This window comes from Lissotriton vulgaris, chromosome 10 (genome assembly GCF_964263255.1).
Source record: "Lissotriton vulgaris chromosome 10, aLisVul1.2, whole genome shotgun sequence".
Classification (NCBI taxonomy): Eukaryota; Metazoa; Chordata; class Amphibia; order Caudata; family Salamandridae; genus Lissotriton; species Lissotriton vulgaris.
The window spans coordinates 812,711,063-812,728,615 of record NC_141698.1 but is presented as its reverse complement, the minus strand read 5'-3'; the positions used below and the strand labels follow the sequence as shown (position 1 = coordinate 812,728,615).

The 17,553-nt window shown below is 42.7% G+C and overlaps 1 protein-coding gene across 2 annotated transcripts in view; it reads right to left on the bottom strand.

Annotated features, from left to right (window-relative positions):
- Nucleotides 1-17,553, bottom strand: part of CTNNB1 (catenin beta 1) — a 67,534-nt gene that overhangs the window by 22,686 nt on the left and 27,295 nt on the right. For both annotated transcript variants that reach the window (XM_086941726.1, XM_086941727.1), the window contains exons 3-12: nt 16,789-17,016; nt 16,320-16,573; nt 15,134-15,372; nt 14,847-15,048; nt 13,998-14,142; nt 13,652-13,755; nt 9,218-9,556; nt 8,801-8,959; nt 8,294-8,413; nt 7,093-7,243 (exon numbers count right to left, since the gene is read on the bottom strand). In XM_086941726.1, coding sequence (XP_086797852.1) covers nt 7,093-7,243; nt 8,294-8,413; nt 8,801-8,959; nt 9,218-9,556; nt 13,652-13,755; nt 13,998-14,142; nt 14,847-15,048; nt 15,134-15,372; nt 16,320-16,573; nt 16,789-17,016 — 1,941 coding nt within the window. The remainder of the gene's footprint in view (nt 1-7,092; nt 7,244-8,293; nt 8,414-8,800; nt 8,960-9,217; nt 9,557-13,651; nt 13,756-13,997; nt 14,143-14,846; nt 15,049-15,133; nt 15,373-16,319; nt 16,574-16,788; nt 17,017-17,553) is intronic.

Sequence of the window (17,553 nt, the reverse complement as noted above, 5' to 3'; positions counted from 1 at the left end):
GACTGATCTTGCTCCTTTTAAAAACGGCCAGCTCTGCTCCGCTCTATAAGGCTATACGCTTAAACCACATTGCTCAAACCCTATTATCAATAATAGCTTACCCCTTGGAGAACCAATTTTTCCAAAGCAGCCCACTTGGTGTGTGTGTATATATATATATTTGAATATTCCCCGTCGAAGTGGGAGTCCCACGGTACATAATAGCCGTAACATGCATGTATACATGAAAAATATCATAAATAAAAATATACATACATATGTCATAAAATCAAATTTTAAAAGTACCATAGAACATAATAGGCCCATTGAATAGCCTAAGGGAGAACTCGCTTTAGTAGCATATTAGTGTCATTATGTGTAGGTTCACATTCCAGCCGATCAGGCTGTAGCCTCCTCTAGAACCTTCTCCTCAGAAGACAAGTCCTCAGATTTTCGTAGCACAATAAGTAAAAGTGCTCTAGACGAGAGCCTCTGAGGGGAGGATGGGAGGGTCGCATGTGAATCTATGAAAGACATCAATACTAGAGAACCACAGTTTACAGGTAAGTAACTTTTGTTCTTCTCCAGTATTAGGGGTGTCTTTCATAGATTCACATGCTTGAATAAGAATAGAAAGCAGTAAAATCACATAAGCCATAAAGGTGATATACCAAAGCAAGTAAGGTAAACATATCAGTCAATATGCAATGAATACTAAAATATTACAAAAAAAACCTTTATGACTGGAGGCGGGTAGCAACAGAGGCACACCTTTATTGGAAAAATTCTGCAGCACCGCTTAACCTACTGCCGCATCCGCGATGTCTGTTGATTGCAGGCAGTAGTATTTCGTAAAAGTATGGCTGCTCGACCAAGTAGCAGCTCTGCAGATCTGCCTCAAGGGTACCCCCGCAGAAAGGGCAGGAGAAGTAGACACCGGTCTAGTTGAGTGAGCACGAACTGGAGCAGGAAGGGGCTTCCCAGCCAGTTGGTGGCAAAAGGATATGGTAGAGGATATCCATCTGGTTATGGTCTGTTTGGTAACAGGTTGTCATTTGCAAATTGGGCCATATGCCACAACAATCGATCTGACTTTGACAGTTGCAGTTCGCTGAATGTAAAATTTGAGACAACATTTCACATCCAATGAGTGTAATGACCGCTCAGCTGGAGTTTGCGGAGCAGGAAAGCAAGTCTTCAGGATTACGGGTTAGTTGAGATGAGTCACTGGGAACCTTCGGGATGAATTTAGGATTAGTTTGCAATGTCACAGCCTCATTGGAGAATTGTAGAAAAGGAGGCTATATGGTAAATGCCTGGATGTCACTGACACGCCTCGAGGATGTCAAGGCGAGCAAGAGAGCAACTTTCCATGTGAGAAATGTTAGACTTGCAGAGTGGATAGGCTCAAATGGAGGTAGAAGCAGTTGAGACAAAACTAAATTGAAGCGCAAAGCTGGTGGAGGGCGACGGATAGGAGGAAACATCCTAAAAAGGCTGTGGAGGAAGTTGTGGTGCTGGAGGCAGATGTAGATGGAGGGAACCTGCGGTTATAGTCATTTAGCATTTGCTGCAGGTAATGACCAAAGATAATGGTATTTGCGTAACCGGCTCCGAAGTAACTGGTTCCGATTCGTCAACAGGAAATAATGTGTTCCCATCTTCGACGTTTTCCTCTTAGTCACCCTCATCACTATACTCCTGGCACTTAATGTGCAAATCAGATAGACTAGATGCCTGTCTGAATGGTAGTTCCACCTCTGAATAGTTTCCGGATTCTTCCCCACCAGACTGAAACAATTGGTCTGGGAGAGGAGTTACACTTCTCACTGGACTCAGTTGAATGAGAGGTACTGTCATCAAAGAAGAAGCAGTAACCACTGTAAAAGTGGCAGCTGTGGCCAAAGGTTGATGAGACATCGAGCCCGTTGACGTAAATGCGGCAGTCTTATAATCAACCTGAGGCGTCTGAGTCGTCGCCATAGATTTAATAGACGCTGAAATTTAAGTTTTAGTCGACGATATGATGGGCCTGTCGGCGATATGATGGGCCTGTCAGCGATATGATGGGCCCGTCGGCGATATGATGGGCCCGTCGGCGATATGATGGGCCCGTCGGCGATATGATGGGCCCGTCGGCGATATGATGGGCCCGTCGGCGATATGATGGGCCCGTCGGCGAGATGCTTTTAGATGGCTTGATCTTCGACAACGGGGTTCGCGTCGACTGTTTTGATTTGACACTAGTCGACGAGACCTTCACAATAGAAGTAATGGGTCTCACCTCCTGGGCTGTCGACGAGGTGATCTTAGTCGACGCAGTATTGGTTGACATAGTACATGTCGACGTAGAGGCTAGTCACCGATTTAGTCGTCGCTGAAGACGTCGACGGACGCGTCAACGAGCCAGTCGACGAGCCAATGGCAGGTTTAAAAGTGGATGGCAAGGCTTTGGGCGCAGACGTCAGAGAACCAAGTCCCGTAGACGTGCCCTGAAACTAATCCTGTGGGGAAACAATCCTGGAGGACTCCAGTCTACTTTTCTTCAGAAAAGGAGATGGAACCTCATTTTCATACCCACGCTTCTGAGAGGCTTTTGAAACACCAGATGACAAACTTTCTACCTCAGAAACCACAGACTCTGAAGTCTTCAACTTCTGTAGCCACAGAAGGAGACGGGCCTCTCTATCCCTCAGTCTTGGGCAGAAAAGTGCGACAGTACTTACAGTTTTTCACCTTGTGGTCTGGTTAGAGACAGTAAATACATTTACTGTGTGGATCCTCATGGAAAAGGCGCAGTTTACCACAAGAAGGGCAGGCTTTAAATAATGATTTCCTATTTGAAGACATTTTCTTAAGAAAACAAACAGCTAGAGTTGAAGAAAACTGAGCAGAGCTCAGGGAGACTCCCTTCACACGACGTGCGGTAGAAAATCTGAGGACTTGGGCTTCTGAGGAGAAGAAGGTTCTAGAGGAGGCTACAGCCTGATTGGCTGGAATGTGAACCTACACATAATGACACTAATATGCTACTAAAGTGAGTTCTCCCTTAGGCTTTTCAATGGGCCTATTATTTTCTATGGTACTTATAAAATTTACGATTTTTAAATTATTTGTATGTATATTTTTCATGTATACATGCATATGTTACTGCTATTTTATGTACCATGGGACCCCCACAACGGTGAATATTCAAGCATGTGAATCTATGAAAGACACCCCTAATACTGGATCTATATATCTATATAACATACATACATATACATACATACATATATATATACACACATACACACACACACATATATACATATATATACATACACATATATATATATACACAGATGCAATCTGTAAGATTCTGGCCAATGAGGTCCACTAAACAAAATCTTATTGATACTCAATATTTCTTCCAGAAAATGCGTGTGCTGAAGCCATTTGAGACAGAGCCCCTAAAGTCTGAAATGATACCATAGACTGGCTGACTTTCCTAAACTTGGTTTTGGTTCCTGCTTAACCGTTCTGTTAATGTGCAGCCATCTGTCCATCTAGTAACCTGTTACTCGTTCTATTTTCAAGGCATGCAGCATAGTTACCTCCTTGCCATGCAAAATGTTATTATATATACATATATACATAACTCCTGCTAAGTTGGTCATTAAGTCTCCAAGAACTGCTTCATTCCAACCTCATTAATGTTCACCATGTTCCCATATTTGCCCCATGGTTTGCTCCAGAAAGAATATACTTACATTTGGTGTTTACTTTCGAAATAAAACTAAATAAAATACTCCAGGGCTAGAAACTAATTCCCTACTCAAATCATTTCTGTAAGGTTACTTTTGGAATAAGTAAGTCGGAGGAGTTAAAAGCTACTGACTTTAAAAGAAATACTACATTCATGGAATAAAAATGTAGTAAGCCAGTTTGATTTTTACCTGCATAATAATTTCAGGCATCTCTGCAGATATTGCCTTTACAAACAACTTACATTTGTTAACACAGTACCTGGTAGAGACGGTCTAGCCACAGATTTTTTACTGTAGAATTATCCCCAGGCGTCAGGCTGAATCCAGAAATTTTCCATAAGCAGTACTACTGTGCCACTGGGTGTCGTTGCCCGGATCCTCATGGTGTCGGAAGTAATGGGCGCAACCAAAGTGCCTCTATGGGCGCAACCAAAGTGCCTCTATGGGCGCAACCAAAGTGCCTCTATGGGCGCAACCAAAGTGCCTCTATGGGCGCAACCAAAGTGCAGACTTGTTTTTTAGCAACTTTCCATACTAGCCTTTAAGAACACATCACTGATGTGGAAAACTAGTAACTGAAAAAGGAAAGTAATGTCCCTAATCCATTTGTGGGGTGGTGGTGGTGGTAAAGGGGGGGGGGGGAAATGGGTGGTTTGGTAAGGAATATGCAGTTAGATACTCTACTAGGTAAGCAAAGTATCTTGTACATCTGATAGAGACTTCTGGCTGCAGATTCCTTTCCTTAGAATACTTACCCAAGTAATACCCCCCTCAAGAAGTCCTTCCGGACCAAACAGGCAAAACTTCCATCCCTATGGACCAGAATGTCCAGGCAGTAGAGAGTGGTAATCCGCTGCAGATGCCCACGTTGCTGCCTAGCAAATGTCCAGGCCCGGACCTTGGAGTGCTATCGCAGTGGTTGCAGCTTTGGCTCTGGTGGAATGAGCTCGCAAGCTCTCTGGAGGTTGCTTCTTGTCCAATGCGCAGCAGATTTTAATGAAACGCATGATCCATTGGGACATGGTCTGCTTCTGCAAGCCTTTCCCTTCTTCGCTCTGACATAGCCCACAAAGAGTAGGTCGTCCACCTGGAACTCTTCTGTATGGTCAAGGAAGATAGACAATGCTTTTTGGGGTCCAGACAATTATGTTGCTCCTCTTTCTTGAAGGGATGTGGTGGAGCATAAAAGATAGGCGCGGTGATGGACTGGCCTACATGAAAGGGAGGGACCAAGCTCTAGTGTGAAGAACCAGCTTGTCTGGGTAGATGTTCTGGTACAGAGGCTTGGACGACAAAGGCTGAAGCTCAGAGGCTCCAGGCAGATATTGCCTCCAGGAAAGCAGTCACGACGGCAAGGAGCCTGAGAGGACAAGTGGCTCCAAGGAAGTGTACATTAGAGTACTAGATTAAGGTCCCACTGAGGCAGGATGAAAGGCTAAAGTGGCAACATGTGCAGCAAGCCTTTCAAAAGCCTAACCAGGGATTTAAATATGGATGGTGGATCTGGCAACCACAGAAAGGCGGAGATGGCAGAAAGCTAGCCCTTAAGGGTGCCCAGAGCGCTGCTGGGCAATAGAAAGGATAAAGAGACAGACACAAGAGGAGAGCAGAGGTCAACCCGTTTATTTGCACACCATGCCACAACCATATCCCAACAGATGGTTTATACATTGTAGACTTTGTGCAGAAGGTTGAAAGCGGTCAGTCACCACTCAATTTCCATGAATGAAGGAGTGGTGACCATTTAGGGTAGAGAACCCTTCTTTGCTGTTGCGACAGAAGATCCTCCTGAAGAGGCAGCCTGATCGGAGGACCAATGACTAGGACAAACAGCTTGGGATACCAAACTCTGAGCTCAGTCTGGAGCCACAAGATTGACTTGGGCCCAGTCATTCCAGATTTTCTTCATGAGAACTCTGGGTAGGAGCGAAAAAGCGTACAGGAGGCATGAGTGCAGGAGACAAAAAGCTTGTCAGAGTGAGCAGTCATAGAAGTGCCAGAGTGCATGACTGCAGACATTGAAGGTTCTCAGGGGTGTTGAACAGATCTAACCATGGTTCTCCCCACTGCTGAAAGATACCCTACACCACCTCTGGATTGATAAGTCACTTGTGATCCACTAGCATCTTCAGCAGAGTTAGGCTGCCCTGCATTCAGACAACCGGCTAGGTGTTGAATCACCAAAGATATTCCCTGAAGTTCAAGCCATATCATCTTGACAAAGGGTCCACCACCACCCTGCTTGTGGCAGTGGTGTTGTCCATGAACACCTGCACTAGTCTTCATTTGAAGGAGTTTAAATGCCAGCCGGATCACTCAGAGCTACAATAGGTTGACACCACTGTCAGATCTGGTTTGGGAACGGAGAGAGGTCTGCCGCAGACCCAACTGTGGATCGTTACCACAACTACAGATAGTTTACAGTTCCATCTAAGATCTGGAACATGTTCGAGAGATTCCACATCTACTGAACCCACTGGAACTTCAGGTACCACTGCAGAGCCTGCATATGCCATCAGACATATCACAAGTAGTAGGCAATGAGACCCAGCAGCCTCCGAGTCAGTCTCACGGCAATCCAAGACCACGGCTGAAAAACTGGCATCAGACGGATTATCTTGACTGTTTAGGATAGGCCCAAAGTTGCACTTTAACCATAAGCATGCAGGAGCACTGCTCATGAAACATTAACGTATCCTGTCCAACGCCTGGGGACAATTTTAAGGGAAGGCATCTACGGCTAGAAGTCCATCAGATACACTTGGCCAAGAGAAAATGGTTGCCATAATGGAGCAGAGGATGGTCTATTTTAGAACATAACTCTTCCCTTCAGCTCCTTTAAGGCTTAAGGGTCGAAACATAGTTCATGAGAACAAACCAGAAACAAGAATAAACTTTGTTTGCAGCCTTTCTATCCAGTGGACTCAAAAGAAACATTGCTTAATGTTTTTAAAATCTTAAAACTGTTGAAGCATTATGCTGTAATTGCTGGGGGTGAGGCGAGAGAGGATGCCTTGAGACAAATTAATCTTGTTCTTTACAGAAAGAAAGTCATTTACCATCTAGATTTAATATCTTCAATAGTTTATATGAATTTAACAAGCAATAAAAAGCCCAACGATTAGGTGAACAATAAACGGAGCTGTTGCAACATGGTCACAGATTTTAGTCTCAGGCTAATAGTTAGTTTTTGCCTACAAATTTCACTGTCATTCCTATCTAACAGGACCGTTTCTGCTATCAAGACCAATTAATCTATGCCATCATTATGCAATCAGATCTAGAACCTACGTTAATGCACATTGAAATGGTGTTGAAATGGGTATCCGCATAAGATTAGTATTGAAACTGTAATTCTACTTACCAACACCTTCATTTCTAGAATGAAGCAGCTCTGTCAGAGGGGCAGTGGCTCCCTCTGCCTCAATAGCTTCTGCAGCTTCTTTGTCCTGTGCCAGTTCACACAACACCCCAGCAGCAACTCTCTGGATGTTTTCAATTGGCGAATACAGCAGCTAAACCAAAACAAGTTTGCAGCAGGTCACATCCAAGTTCACACACTGATTAAAGCCACTTTGAGAACCACGTGCACAGCAAGCTAGCACCTTTAAAGTCAAGGGTAACCCAACCATATAATGTAACTGCACTGTAAAACTATTGCAGACCACGCATGCTTAAGGATGTTACACTCTGTTCACAGATCAATAAAAACAAGCATTTGAAGTTGCCTTTATAAATAGAGAGTCTAAAATATGCTTTTTATGTGACAAGATTTTAGGAAGCATATTTGGAGCGCTCAGCAGTATTTGCAGTTCCAGTAATTACACCAAATGCTGGAGGTCCTCCTGAAATTCCAGATACACCAGTAGGGATTCCCATTTAGACTCCAGGCCGGTCAGGCACATATGCAAAGCATGGCTGAGCCAGACGTAACACTTGGGAGGCAGCATTTTTTCCCCAAAAGGACAACTTTCCACTCAATTACCACGATCTCCATCATTTTGGTGCAGTTCCATTTCCAGGTGGACGGAGCTCACAGAACTTCATATTGGCCAGTTTGGGCATCTAAAAGTCCTTGCTTATCACATTCTAATGCAACAGGAAGTGGATATGTAGCAAGCTGCTTGCCTGTTACAGGTCCGGGTAATAAATTTACTATTGAATCCACATGTGCTCAGTGTTTGGTCAATGCCATTTTGCTACCCAAGACCAAACATCGTCCTACTTCAAAGCGAACTGATAAAAACAAGCACTTCTGGATATGCACAACTTATTAAATCCAGGCAGCTTAAGACATTTACACTAGGCTCCAGTAGTTAAGATGAATTTTATAAGCCAGGCAAACACCATCCGCATCATGACAAACCATAAATGCACAATTTAGGTGTGTGGGGTGGTTAAGGTGTTGGTAAGCACTGAAAGTTATCCTCTAAATTTAACCCCCCCACCCCCAAATAAAGTTATCACACTGAACTAAAACAAGGGAAAGAAAGGTAGTCAAATGCGACACTTAGAGAATTGGCTTCAAATTACTGAGATGCGAGGCCTTCCGGAAGTAAACCTACCTGCACAAACAGTGGAATGGTATTTAAACCCCTTATTACAATTCTGTTGTGGACATCACGGGCCAAAATATGCAGCGCACCAGTACATCCCTCCACGATTTCTTCCATTCGAACCCCTTCCTTGAAAGCAAAAAAAAGTAGTAACTTCACTCACAAGCAAAAAAAAAGTATAGTACTCCTAGAAAGACTACATACATTGCACCACTTAAAAATGAAAAAATACTTCAGAAAGTTGTAGAAAATATTGCTACATTAAAAAACAAAAAAAGATCACCAAATCTAGTGCAGGAACAGCTCCGCCTGTATGAAATAAAATGCTGTAATGGGTAGCAAATAGGCTTAAAGTAATACAGTGAAGACAAATTCAATTGGAGGTTTACTTTCAAATAACTTCCGAATTACCCCATTCAAAAACAAAAACAAAAATATATGTATATTTGGGGTTTGATGATGCTCATTCAAATGCCCTAAACTGGGCCACTCATGCACCCGCACATCGTTACCTACCACAAACTGCTGCTGTGTTCCACCCATTGAAGTGCGACGTTGAGTATCTTGATGTGCCCGAACCAACAGCTGTACTAATCTTGGAATTGCACCCTGCTCCCGTAATGGGGCATGATTTGCTGGACACAGCGCAAGATTGCGTATGAGGCCAACTGTAGCCTAGGGACGGGAGGTGAAAAAAATAAATAAAAAAACGACAATTACAATCCGAATGGTAGATAGGGCTAATAGCAAATCTAGCAATTGCATTTTGAAACTGCAACTTTATGGCCAGAGTGGTTCACGGATATTCAACAAGTAACCAATATTTCGGCAAATTCTTTGGTTTTCAACACTGGCCATGAAGCCTTAAGCAAATCATGAGGGGATCTTTACGTTACAAACTAGAGACAAAAAAAATCATAAGTATGACATTACCTTTATCAGGGGCCAATGAGAGGGTGGATGTAACAGTTTAACCACCACTGGAAGTCCATAGTGTAGACGTACAGCATTTTGAGCCATCTCTGCTTCCTGGTGTCTGCTGGTTAGATGACGAAGTGCACAGATGGCAGGTTCAGTGATGTCCTCTCTGTCCCCAGCACGTAAAACTGTTCTCACGAGAGCCTCAATGCCACCAACTTGACAAACCATCATCTTATTTTTATAATTGTTGCAAGTAAGGTTGGAAAGGATCCCAGCTGCACAGGTTACAACATTGATGTCATCTGAGCCAAGAAGTTGAACAAGAGTTCCTAGAAGGCCTTCCATTCCTTCCTGTTTGGAAGCGGACAAGGAAACATTTAATGCAAACCCCCTTCAAAATCAGTTCTACACGTCCTTTAGATGTCACATGTTACAAGAGAATAGAGTAGGACCCCCTCACCCCATTACCTCATTTCTAAAATAACCATAAGTCGTAAGTCAATAGTTCATGAACAGTCTAAAAAAAACCTGCAATAGGTTGGTCTTTTCTTTAGTTTAAGACACGCACAGACAGAGCAACATACCTATATAAGGTATACACGGCCAACTGACACTCAATGCACTTGACCCAAAGGAAACAGATCTGCCTACTTGAATGCTTGATGCTGCTGTGACGCACTAAATTAGACAGAGGTAAGGTAGGAATGAGAAAAAAAAGGATCTCTGAATAGAAGACCATCCAAAGTAGTAGCGATCAGCAACCATCCTTTGGTGTTTGGAGGCTAAAGGGAAAGGACAGAAGATAAAACCCATGGGTGAACTGTGAAATGTGGAGCTGTAAAGAGTTGGGAATGGTACAGCTGCATTCATAATAACCCAGATTAGGACACAGCTCTCAGATTTGCATCCGGTTTTTCGGACGTCATTTTCGAGTGAATGGTCGAAAATGGCATTGGTTGTAGTCTGGCCAATATGAAGTGTGTTGGGTGATGTGAAGTATGAATTGTTGGGAGAGTAAGCCAACAGCCATGTATGCAGATGCCAACCAGATGTCGATAAGTGATGGCCACACATGGTATGTCGATCAGTGGAGGCCACATACAATGTAAACGTCTACACAGGAGTAACGGAGTAATCACTCCCGAGAGCCAAACTGGCACAGCAAGTGACATCTATCCGGGAGCAACTGAAGCCCAACCTCTGGAGGCAGAGACTAATACGCCGAATCGATCCAGAAGTAGAATGCCAGCCCAGAAGTCTGCTATCTGAGGCCATTCAAGAGGGTTTTGTGTTAGATGTGGAGGTCATTCTATGCGGATTTCTTTTCTAGGGTTGTAGTGAGGTACATTTATTAATGTTCGCAGGCCAATACTTTGGTGCGCGTAGAGAAGGTATGAAATTAGCATCTGTGGAAGGAATGAGTTTAATCTACAAAACAAGGAAGGAGAGGGTGAATGGGTCAAGCAAGAATTTAGAGTGAAACAGAGCAAAATCTCTGGCCCTTGCTGTAAATCGCCACGGAAATGACCATTAACTTCTTAATTTACCGTATTATCTGGGGAGAGGGGTTAAATGGCTCAGGAGGGGGCTAGAAAACATTGAGGGGAAGCAGAGTCATAACCCCGTGATTTTAAAAAAAAAAGCCACAATTTGGTGTGCTAGCTTTCAGCCAGTTTGCGCAGAACTGCCAGGGCAAGGCAGGGAGAACCAGATGCCCTTGTTCATAACCGGGTGCAGAGGTACAAAGACCCCCATACAGTTTGGCAACACTATCAGGCCCTTGAAGTGACCGACAGGAAGGGCTGAATTTATGCATGACCGTATTTAGACTATTAAAATTCAATGTAACGTCAGTCTGTCAATTCCCAATCAATATTTTATCTCTTCGAGAAATCCCCTGTATTGACCGATTGAATACTAAACAGAATCACTGATCTTTTAAAATGATAATCTGTATTTCTACCCAACAATGCAGTGCACAGACTGCATGCCGTTTCATCCTTTGTACAAAATCACATCCATGTCGCACTGCAATTCAGTAATATGTTTATACAATACCCATTTACGTAATCTTTCAAAGTGTTGTAACGTAACACCACACCAAATACACAATCCAGTGTTTAAAGTTACTTGTATAAATCATCATCACATGCATAAATTAAACCCAATACACTAGAACTCCCATAGATGCAGATGTGTTAAGTGGAAGCCAAACCTAGCCACTATCCGCTTAGGTCGGCTAAAACGAGTCTGGTAACAACAAGCACCATGCGAAACACTCTTCTTGCTTAGCAACCTTCATATAAATGGTGTAGCAAGAAAAGCAGCTGCTAAGCAAATTGATTAATTCTGCTCGGATCCATCTGCACCCGTGTTTTTCTTGCCCATAATTGCTTCTATGCAATAAATCTATTATGTGAGGTGTTTAACTACATCCTAAACTTAAAACAAAGAATTGTCGTCAGGCACTTTACACAGCTATGAAAAACATACGCCTCAAAGTACTCCGAGTAAATAATGTTTCTACCAGCACTTAAGCAAAAAAAAAAAAAAAAAAAAAAATTTCCTTGCGAGAAAGTCACTTCAAACCTCTCAAAAGGCAAAAGCAAAGTAATTATATGCATCAACCATATAGCTCTTTATATTTTATGCAGTAACGTTCACTGAATTGTGCAGGAACTATTTTATCAAATCCAAGATGGTGGCCTCGTCTCCACGCTCTGTACATTCGCCAATTTTCTCAATTGCTTGGTTCAACTGAGTGGAGTACTATCCCATTTACTGCTAACATGCCAGGAAACCTCAACACCCAGTATTGTGGTCACCTCACATTTTAGAGGATCCCATGACGATACAATACATTGGAGAGAAGGGGCCTTCAATAGACGCTTACACGCCCAAATAAGAAAAGGCTTAAGTTAAAGGCTGCGAGAATGGCCCCCGTAAGTGGTGCATTCCGAATAGCCCATAGATCCGAACACTATTTTAAGCAGGACTGCAGCAAAACGAATCCTTTAGTTTAAAGTCTGACAATTAGCAACTTAATTGATTAAACAGGACCTACGCTTGGAAAAGCAAGAATTGTGAACTGGGCTTTTCCCCTTCAAACATGCAGTCATTGGGATAGAGGTAATGCAGCTCAAGAACCCTCATCTTTCAAAAGGATTTTATGGGTCTGTTGAACTAGCAAAGATCCAGTAAAGGACAAAATGAATACAGTTTATTGATGAAGTAAAATAGTAAACAAAACCCAGTCCAAGCCAACGTGAACCTATCACGTCAATAATCTGACACTAGACCGATGCATTGTAGCGGATCTGAATAAACTGCCACTGTACAACTGCTGCATGCCTTTTGTGCGGTTAGTATACTACTCGTGAAGGAGTTCTTCATTAGGGTGACCAGAATTAGCGAAACGTGGCATAATTATTTTAAGAGCATACAAAGCAGTTTCAAATAAAAGGATTGGACTCATTAACTCCGCCCCATCAGTACCACCTTTGATTACCATTCAAAGATCCTGGGAAATTCACCACTGCAAAAGATTACGTGGTGTGGCTAATCTATCAGGTTGACTTCATCCATTATTCTAGGTATGCAAACGTATTAGCACGCCCCTTAGAAGCATAGCTGCTACACAAGTAATGGTCAGTACCAGTACTTCTGCTGCAAGTCCAAGGCTGTTGCTACCGTCCATCCTTTCAAGAGGAAGAGAATAGCAAGCCACCAATGCAAGCTTTCAAACAGTAGAGGTAGCTTCCCTCCATTGATGCAGAAGCCCTACTGGAGAAAGCTGCTCTCACTCTACATCCCTTCTAAAACACACATTTTGAGGGTACCACTTTAGTGACGACATGCTGTCATGTGAGACCAGAAGCAGAAGGTGGTCTATGACAAAGGACTCTGTATTTGCTGGCTACATAGAGAAGTGAATCAGAGTAGTATGCAGGTTTTGCGGGAGAACACTATGCTGCTGTAAGCTTCGACAGCATTCTCATCCAGCACACCCCCAAACAGTTTCACTCAGCAATTATGCCATGTAGTATGCTACCTACTTTTCGGATTGGCTCCTGCTCAGAGGATTCCAATCAAATGCCTAGGAAAAATACCGAACCCCGGCAACAGGGCATTCAACATTATAAAAGGCTGTATTTAGATCCGCATTGGTCCAATGCTTTAGGTCATCTACTCAAGAAATACTACAAAGTCTACACAACTCAATATTATTTTTGTTTAACACAGAGTGTCAAAGTTTACTGATGTTCGAGCATGTAAAGGTTTGGAACTAGGTTTGGTTATCAAGATTAGCACCACGTACTGGAAGAAACTTAATCCTATTGGATACTGTTGGTTTCAACTCCAACAATATAATGATGCATATTGAGATAAACACAAAGGGGAAGAGAAAAAGAACCCCCCCCCCAAAACACAAAAACATTTCCTTACCTGTTTTGTTGCAGCATCCGAGAGGTTTCTTAGGGTCCAAAGACAATTTTGAACAAGCCGTTGGCTCTGATCGGTTAAGTGAAGTCCTAAAGCCTGCATGCCCCCTAGAAAAATCAGTAAGGCAGAACATTTCAACCAAGCGACTAGTAGGTAGGTAGCTCAATCCATTTTAAGACTGCATAGGGTACACACAGCACCTCGCCCCCCCCCCGCTTGGGTCTATATTTTTACAGGAATCAAGTCATAAATAAGTAATCAGACTGGCAGTCAGTGGTCATTGCGTTTACAATGGGTAACATGGCATGTAACTATGCAACAAATACAGTGGACAGAAACTACTACTTACCGGCTTCAACAATGGCAGGTTTGTTGCTGGAGCAAACTGAAAGCACTTTTAACACTCTGCTTGTAGTCCACAAAAGCTTTTCATAGGTATAGGTTCTCATTATATTTACTAGTGCTTGAGGTCCTCCACTGGCAAGTATAATCAACTAAAAAAAAATAAAAAGACCGGGTTGGTATATTCACCTATCAATGCAGTTAGTAATACAGGCTTCAAAATAGCCATTCATATAGAACACAAAAATAAAATTAGGCTGCTTCTTTGACTAACCACAGGCAACTGTAGGCAAGGAGTCAAACATTTAAGGAAAGAGGGGCAGGGCCCGGGCATCAATAGACTAAACTATCTGAAAGAGCCACCATTTATATCACAAAGGATTAACGTGAAAAACATACAACCACACACATTGGGCATAGGGTGAGGAAGCGGATAAGGCAGTGACCTGGTCCGTCCTTTAATATTAAGGCATGAAGACATACCTTGGGGGACAAGCCTGCCTTGGCTCACCCAACTGGAACTGCCTGCAGAAGTGCACTATTGAACAATGCAATGTTTGAGGCACCCAGAAGGGGATTAGCGACAGTTTTCTTGTAACTAATTCAAAGAAGGACCCCACCGTTATCACTAACCTGCCAAAAAGCACATTGAGTCGTACCACAACTTGAAAAGAATGTTATTGGAAGAGACAACTAACCTCAGAATGCAAATTTGACAGCCTACATGCAACATGGACATTCTCAACTAAGAATCATTAAATTATACAGTTACTGCTTAGTCGGTCTGAAGGTTTGAGACTGAGCATTCATAAATCTCACTGGTGCAGGACGCTCAAAATGCAAGTACTACACCAACCTTGCTCTCTTGGTTACCATAAGCTAAAATTTGAAGACAATCCGTTGTGATGGCCAGGAACTTGACATTGGTCTTATTTAAAAGTGCAACCATTTTTTGAAGCCCACCAGCTAGACGAACAGCCATTTTAGCTCCTTCTTGGTGTAATAAAAGATTGTGTAGTGTAGTGATAGCATAGAAAAGCACAGAATCCACTGGAGAGCTGAAGAAAGAAGAGAAAGGCCAGGTTAATGTACTTTTTATGTAAAGAAAAAAGATGCTTAAGAGTCATGTATTAGCGATCATACCCAAGCATTTTAACAAGCGCAGGAATGCCTCCAGATTTAAAGATGGCCAACAGTCCTTCACGGTGGTGGGAAAGGTTATGCAGAGTTCCAGCAGTGCAGCGTGCCGTCTCCACATCATTTGTATTCTGCATGGTGCGCACGATAGCGGATACCATCTGAGGCGAACGCATGATCGCATGGCGGGAGGCTTCCTTTTTAGATAGTTGATGGACCATGACTGCAGCCTTGTTCACCACAACCTAAAAGACACGTTTATTACATTGCAATACAGTTCATGAACAAGAGCATCCTATTATAAATGAAGTCCCCCAGTCAAAAAAGCAAAGGATAGACTAGCTCCATGTTCAATACGGCATGGCAATCTCCCTTGACAGTTTTAAAAAAGGTGATGCCGAGCATGTCAAAGGCGGAGTTTTAAATGTTAAAGCAAACCCAACCGGTAACTTGTATCAAGTAAGTGTAGTGTTGGCATCAGGCAATTCAGGTAGGTGCTCAGCATGGTTAAATTAGTTGGTGGTCAGCAGATGCCCTTTTCTTTTTGGGAAAGAGATGGAAGGTATGCCGTACTGCTATAAAATAGATGCATGCCGTTTCACAATTGCAGCTTTTATATTACATATTTTGCAATCCTGATACTTCAACAGTCTAGAACATGCATTCATCCAAATTACTTCAGTATGGGCCCCCCACAAACTAACACTACATCGAAGTTTTTCGTAGAACAAAAAAAAAAAAAACATTTTAGCCCCCCTTCCACCACGGTGATATTCTATTTCCAGATGGGATTGATTATATGTATGGAGCGTCTAATTGGTAGATTTTAGGAACCTTTAATTAACGAGCTTTCAATTAACTCTGCAAAACCACTTTCTCTACAGGGTTACGCCCGTCATGGACTAGTGAAGTGTAGCATTTAATGTCACAACTTGGTACCAACTAACTTGCCAGAATACTCTTCAGAATGTCCTAATTTAATCAGTGAACCCACGTGACAACCAGAGAAGAGCAAAACATTGTGAATGAAGCACTTCACATCTACTTATATTGTAGAAGTGGCCACACAAAGAAAAAAAACGATCATTGGCTGTCGCAAGCATGGCTACATGCAAAAGTTAAAACTATCAATTTACTAAAAGCCAGTCTTTAAAGCACGTTCACAAGTCTCCCTTAAGCAAAATTTGCTTACCTGGTCCTCGTCATTCAACAGCTTTGTAAGCTCTGGGATGGCACGTGTTGCTAACTCCGCATCGTCCTGATAATTGATTAAATTGACAACAGCATGCTTCAGCATTTGAGACGGTTCAGCTAGGCGCTGTACATTGGTAGGGTGAGCGGCATCAAACTGAGTGGAAGGAATCTGCATGCCTTCATCCAGTGTTTCAGGGAACATTGCAGCACGTACTCTCTGAGCTCTGGTCATGGCAAATTGGCCATCAATGTCTAAGAAAAATGCAACACAACGGTCAGGGGTAAGGAACGTAAAACGGCAAGGCGCACCAAAGGCTTAAAACATCAGCTTTGGTAATGCAATATAACAAAAAAAAAAGCACACTCACAGAAAACCCACTTCTTTAATGCGTTATTCAGACATAGGTGTGAAGGTTTACTGGCAGTGCACCCGCCCCAAATACAAAAGCATTTCCACCGGTCCATACCTGCTACTTGTTCATGGGTGAAGGACTGAGAAAAGCCCTGTTCCCATTCGTACAAAACTTGATTACTATCGACATCTTCCTCTTCAGGGTTGCCTTTTCCACTCAGGGAAGGCGCTGTGGTGGTTGCTCCAGAATGAATACCAGAATCCAGGTAGGACTGTTGCTGCCAGTGGCTAACAGCAGCTTTTCGATCTGGTTCCATTGCCATATCCAATTCCATCAAATCAGCTGAAAAGTAAGCAATTGATATTTAATTTAGCCAAGTAGCAATGCACCATACAGAACTCACATTTAGCCAATCCTATAGACAAAATAAACTGGGCAGCTAAAGCAGGACGGACATTAATCTGCTATTTAACTGCGTGACTATTTAAAATAAAGGTGGGGAAAACCTCGAGACTAAAGCAGGTCCTTTGACGTTTTTTGAAACATACTTTTTTTTTTAAAACTACAAGAGATCATTGCTTAGTCAGCTACGGTCCTGGCAAGCCATTAAGAATTGAACAATGGTGGAAGTAATTTCAAGGAAATCAAATCAATGGGAAGTAGTGCAAGATGTACCACACACTACTTGCTTTGAATCTGGATTCGGGCTAGCTTTATCAACCTAAAGTGACTTATTGATAGTGGTAATCAGTAATTCAAATCAATGCTTAGGTTGGTTTGCTTTTCACAGCCCAGTTCTTTCACAGCATTTAGAGGTATTCTTTATGGATCTCTCACATTCGGCTCTTTTAGTAATTCAAGTGCCAACACTCCAATAAT